Source organism: Mus pahari, chromosome 13 (genome assembly GCF_900095145.1).
Source record: "Mus pahari chromosome 13, PAHARI_EIJ_v1.1, whole genome shotgun sequence".
In the NCBI taxonomy this organism is placed as follows: domain Eukaryota; kingdom Metazoa; phylum Chordata; class Mammalia; order Rodentia; family Muridae; genus Mus; species Mus pahari.
The window spans coordinates 45251710-45257709 of NC_034602.1; the positions used below are offsets into that span (position 1 = coordinate 45251710).

Consider the following 6000-nt stretch of genomic DNA (forward strand, 5'->3'; position numbering starts at 1 on the left):
CCAGATCCTGGTGGGCAGGAACAGTGCCCAGCTCAGGCTTCCTCCTCTGGACATTGCACAGGGTCCAGCCCCATCTCTGGTGGGCGGGTGTCTCTCCTCAACCCCATTTCTGTCCTGTCTTCTCCTCCACTGTACAAGCCCTCTGAGGCCAGGGATGTGACTCATGCCTCCATATGCCCCTTCACTGAGCACCGAGCACACAGGCTGGCATGTGGCCAGCACAGAATGGATATGTATTAGATAAACGCACTGGCATATGGAGAAGATTCAAATAATTTCTGTTGATTTGGTGCCTGGAAAGAGAAGGTCCAGGCCTCAATTTGGAAACCATAACAACCGATAGGCTCTCAGGCTCCAATTAGGGTGTAGAGAGGGGAATTGAGCTGTAACAAGATCGTGGTTGTCAGTGAGTGACCACAGCTGTGGATCTGGAGATGGGCCTGGCCAGGAACACAGGTGACCTGCGGTTGTTTGATGACATTTGTTTGGGGCATGGGCATAAGTCAAGTCCATTATTTCCTTACCAAAGCCAAAGCACCTCCCCTTTCCAAGCTTAGGTCTGCAGCCATACCACCCTGAGTGTACCTGTTCTAGTCTGATCTCAGAAGCTAAGTAGGGTCGGGTCTGCTTTATACTTGGATGGGAGACTTTTCCGAGGTTAGTGACTTTTATACATCTGCATTTGGATATGCAGACCACAGATTTTTTTAAAGCCAGCCCACCTGGATTCCCTATCCCGGGTTCGAGCGATATGCGCCCGCTGGGTGCTTCTGTTGCTTGATATGCATATAAGACACTAACGTGACATATAACATCTCCAGGCGATGAGAAGTCAATGTTCTAGTTTATGTTACACAGGGTCCTCCATTCATCAGTGGGAACAATGATTCTCTTGTGAAAGGCATACTCATGTTACAGTTCTCAAAGCCCGCTGGCCATCTTGTCTTGTTCAGTCTGTGATCATGAACATCACCCCAGAGTACACAAGGTCCTTCGGAGGTATCCACATGGGTGTAGAGGTGGGACTCTGATACCCGTCCTATGTCTCCTAGACTCTTCCCTGACTTTCCTCCTAAGCGTGCAACCCGGTTCTTTATTCTCCATCTTTGGGACTGTTGAGACCTGGCCCCAACACGCTCTGTTGAGCCAGTGACAAACGTGCAGCACCGTGGGGCGGGTGGCCACGTACCAAACCATGAAATATGGGTGTCACCTTCAGAATGTCACCAAAGTAGAGAGAAGCCTGGTGTCAACTGTAAGATTGTCAATTAAAAGTGCGCCCAGGGAGGTGCACTCCATCTTTGGGACTGTTGAGACCTGGCCCCAACACGCTCTGTTGAGCCAGTGACAAACGTGCAGCACCGTGGGGCGGGTGGCCACGTACCAAACCATGAAATATGGGTGTCACCTTCAGAATGTCACCAAAGTAGAGAGAAGCCTGGTGTCAACTGTAAGATTGTCAATTAAAAGTGCGCCCAGGGAGGTGCTTCTGACTCTTCCCTCTCCATCACAGGTGACAGCCACTTGTTCTAAGGCTCTCTGTTTGCCTGCACGCCCACAGGAAATGTCTCAGGATGTCTATTATGAGAATCGAACAATTTTAGTTCAAATTAAGCGATTCTTACCTTGAATAGCACAATGGCGTAGTCATATATCAGCGCCGGATCCTCTGTCTCCAGGGCCCCCTTCGCGTACCACTCGATAGCGGCCTCAGGGTTCTTGGCTACCCCTTGCTGTCCCCAGAAGAGCATCTGAGCCAATCGTTGCTTAAAGACAATAGCAACTCAGAACAGTGAGTTTCCTGGGTAATGTTTCGCACTTGAGGGGATGGGAGAAGAAGCTGAATGACCAGCCCCAAATGGGACATCTGTGTCAACCACCCCCAAAGGCTCAGGGAACGTCTTAGAAGTGGGGGCAGAAAGAATACCAGGGCCAGAGGAAGCAGCGGGGAGAGGTGTGGGATGTTGCCTTCCAGGCATAGCATGGCTGTTACACTCCTATGTGTGTATGTGTGTGTGTGAGGGGGGATTCACACACACACTAACATAGGTCTAAGGACAACTTCCGGGAGTTAGTTCTCTCTTCCTACCAGTGGGTCCCAGAGATCAAGTTCAGATAAGCTGGCCATCAAGCTTGGTGGCAAGTAACTTTACCCAACTGAGCCATATCACCAAGCCCCTGTCTGCTATTAAAAGGGGGTTATTTACCATTTTTATGGGTATGTGTGTGTGCCCAAGAAAGTTTGGGGTGTATCACATACATGCAGGAGCCCCTGGCGACCAGAAGAGGGCACCAGGTCTTCTGGAGTTGGAGTTACAGGCAGTTGTGAGCCTCCTGTGTGGGTGGTGGGAACTGAGCCTGGGCTCTCTAGGAGAGCAGGAAATGCTCTGAAGGGCTGAGCTGTTGCTCCAGTCCTCTCACTACACCTGCCACTCTGGAATCCACGGCAGGTGTGATTACCTGCACTTGACATCTATTAAGAGCTCTACCATGGAAGGGGGAGGGGTTAAGAGCCATGAGGGCTACGGAGATGCTGTCTCCAGTGGTGAGCCTGCTCCTGTACACAACCCTAGCAGAACTCGGTGGGTTTGCTCCTTCTCCCTCCCCCCCTCCCCTTCTCTCTCACTCTCCTTTCCACTCTCAGGGAAGTAGAAGGGAACTTGTTGGGAAGAGAAGAGAGAACAGCGGGAGGAGTAAATGAAATTGAAATACATTATGCATGTGTATGGAAATGTCATAATGAAACCCATATCACATAACAATTAATATATGCTAGTAATAACATATAACACGGCTTAGGTTGAGAATAAAGAATTAAAGTACATGCAGAAGCCTCATCCACCTGGCTCTCAAGAGGCAAGAGCTCCAGGAGACAGGAGACATGGTCGCAAGCAGAAGATACAGCAGCATCGGCTTTGTTACTTTGTAACCTCATCTGGACTGACTGACAAATGCTCCAAGACTGGCTTGCGCCTACCTGTGCTGCTGCATTGCCACGGGTGGCTTCGTGCTTTAGCCACATAAAGACATCGCCGTCTTCTTTGGTTTGGACTTTGAGTATTTCATCATCTTTGAGCCTAATAGTTTCGACATATGCCTAAAAAGAAAGAGAAGGAAGAAAGGGGGAGGAGGGAAAGAGAGGAGGTAAATACCCAAATGCCAAGAGCATCGGCGGACATAATATCTTCAAGCCAGCAATTGTTCAAGCGAAACCCATATGAATAACTTAAATCTTAGGCGTGACTACACTGTCACGGGAATGAATTATCTTTAAACGGATGGACCACGTCCTGCATATCAGCGTTGATGTTTGCTCCTATCAAAGTATTTGTTTGGGAAAGTGGGGATTTTTTTTTTCCACTCGCACTTCATTATTCAAGCTTGTTCAAAAGTCTGCCTGGTGTCATGATTCTCTGAACCAGCTCTCCTTCCCGACAGCACCAAAAAAGGGTAAATTGATATTTTCTATGACCTTAATCTTTACTGAAGCATCATTATCTGACATCAACAAACACATTTACTTCACAGGCTCAGCCTCAGTTCTGTTATAACCCCCAATTTAGAAATGTACCTTGCGGAAAAAAAAAAATCAAGCATGCTAAATTCTTAAGAATTTGAGATGGGGATGTTCCGTATGCCCTAAATGATGAACCCAGAGGGAGAGTACATGGGGGAATTGGAATTTGCACACAGCCCGTCAGATAGTTGACTTCTTTGGAGAAAATAAGATCCGCCTCAGTGTATACATTCTGACTGTGTGCTAGACACCGGCTCCCATTGTTTTGTGGCCTGCTCTTACACATGCCACAGGGGGACCCTGAAGCAAGCGACCTACACTCTGCCACGCCACAGGCAGGTGTGAGATATTGAGAGAGAATTCTTACCTAGAGAAGGAGAAGCCAGACCTGATTTCCCTTCTGACTGCCTTTGTTCATTGAAAAAAATTATCCAATAGCAGATTCTGGTCTGGTCTGTAGCTCTGTTCCTTAGAATGCCTCTCAGCTGCCTCCTATGCTGGGACTGTGTGGGACCCAGGGTCCCTGTCGAGATCATTAAAGGACTGGGTCTGAGGAGTCCTGCAAGGCTCGGGACCCAGTGCAATTTATCCTGCCAAGTTCAACACGGGAGCAATAATGATGGCCTCATCCCTTTATTGAAATCAACTATGGCAGCAGGGTGTTTAACACATCTTCATTTAATCCCCTCAATAAAGTTGTGACTCACCCCCTTCCCCTCCTCCACACACACCCAGTTTACAGACAAAGTCATGTGGAGGCTCCTGAAGTGAAAACGTGAACTCAGCTCACACTGGTCTGCCCCGAAAGCCAGGCTAGTGAGGACTCCACGGAGATCCTTGTCTCATCTGGAAGACAGCGAGTCTGACCGAGTGATGGTCTCCATCTCCTAGCAGGGTAGGTGAGACCTCAGTGGTCACTCCAAGAACACCTTTGCTTTCTGTGAGAAGCCTGGGTGCATAGAAGCTTGACCTGCCTTGGTAAAGAATTCTCTGTTTTGCTTGTTTTTCATTTCCTTCCTATCCCGAGACTTGGAGGCAGTTCTCCCTGGCAGCTTCACGCTCTGGGGTCTCTGCGACTCTGGCTGGCACTAATGACCTACCAGTGGCCCTCATGCGTGGTGTGCCAGGCACTACCCCGCTCCTTACCCCAGTGGACACCCATGCTAACATTGCGCACACGCGATGAAGAAGCCAACTGAAGTTAACTAAAATGGCCAGATCATAGCATTAAGCTTAGGAGTCAAATCCAGGCTGGCTCACACGTATGCCTGGCCCTTAGTCTCCCTTGAAGGAGCAGTGGCCCGGAAAAGAAGTGTATGGAGGACGGTTTCAATGTTCCCTGCCCTCCCATACACAGTGGACTCTCTGTGGGCACGGCCATCTAGGTCTTTCTTGGCTAAGTCCACATCTCTGGGGAGGAACCTGAGCAGCCATGCATAGCTGTAAGAAAAGAACAAATTTGCTTCTGGCTCCGTGGCCCTTATACCTCTGTGTGTGCTGTGACTGAGCTGCGAAGCAAGAGAAAACTATCAGGACCATGTCCTTCCTTGTTTGACACAGGGGACTTCAGTTCTGACTCACCACTAACTAAATGTGAGCTCTGGGCCAGTTACTTTATTTAGACAGTACTGCTTTCCTGCAACCAGAAAAAGTACCTCCCACCTCCAAAACACTCAAGATGTGACCCATTATTCTGTGCTGTACAAAGAGAAAGATCTAGGCTGAAATTTAGACTCTGTACTCATGTGCTGGGTAGCTGACTAGCTCCTCTGAGCTACCTCTTCAATACGATGGAAAGAATATACTGACCTTACAGGTTTACAGACCTATAAGTAATCTACGCATATCCATAAACTATATATGGTTTGTGCATATTTATAATCCCAGCACTGGTGAGATGGAAGCTGGAGGATCAGAAGTCCAAGGTCATCCTCCATAGTGAGTTTCATGCAAGCCTGGGCTACATGAAAAAGAAAACAGAAGGACTACGGTTTGGAGAGGATGTACAAAGGCCCGAGGATTTTCTGAGAGCTCATCTCCTGTGCTGAGCTCCGTTCAGCACACGGATGGACCGTGGTGTGCTATCACGACTGTGTGAGAGGCAGACCGTCACGGTGCCCAAGTAGGAGAGAGAGAAGTAGAGGCAAGGGCTGCCTAAGGCATCACCCCTACGGTGGACAGACTGGGAGTGAGCCAGTCAAATCTGACCAGCCACACTGTGTGCTGCACCCAGGCAGGGAAAAGGATGCCTCTCCAGATTCTGGGGTCCCTAAAGTGGCTGCTAGAACCACATCCGGTGTCTTCTGTGAAAGGAGATGGCCTGCCAAAACTCCTAGAGTCTGAACGACCTTAAGAGGGGCAGCTCAACTCCTTCCATGGGAGCTTTATGAGTACTTTATTCCGTATTTTGGGGCAGAATGAAGTATCCACGTGTGGGTCTTCCTTCTTCTTGATTTTCTTGTGTTTTGGAGATTGTATCTTGG

General features: G+C 48.9%; 1 protein-coding gene across 1 annotated transcript in view; it reads right to left on the reverse strand.

The window, feature by feature from the left end:
* Sel1l3 (SEL1L family member 3) overlaps window positions 1-6000 on the reverse strand; it is a 112510-nt gene that overhangs the window by 38090 nt on the left and 68420 nt on the right. Inside the window, exons 12-13 of the mRNA XM_021210528.1 lie at window positions 2978-3097; window positions 1626-1766 (exon numbers count right to left, since the gene is read on the reverse strand). Of these exons, the coding sequence (XP_021066187.1) occupies window positions 1626-1766; window positions 2978-3097 (261 nt within the window). The remainder of the gene's footprint in view (window positions 1-1625; window positions 1767-2977; window positions 3098-6000) is intronic.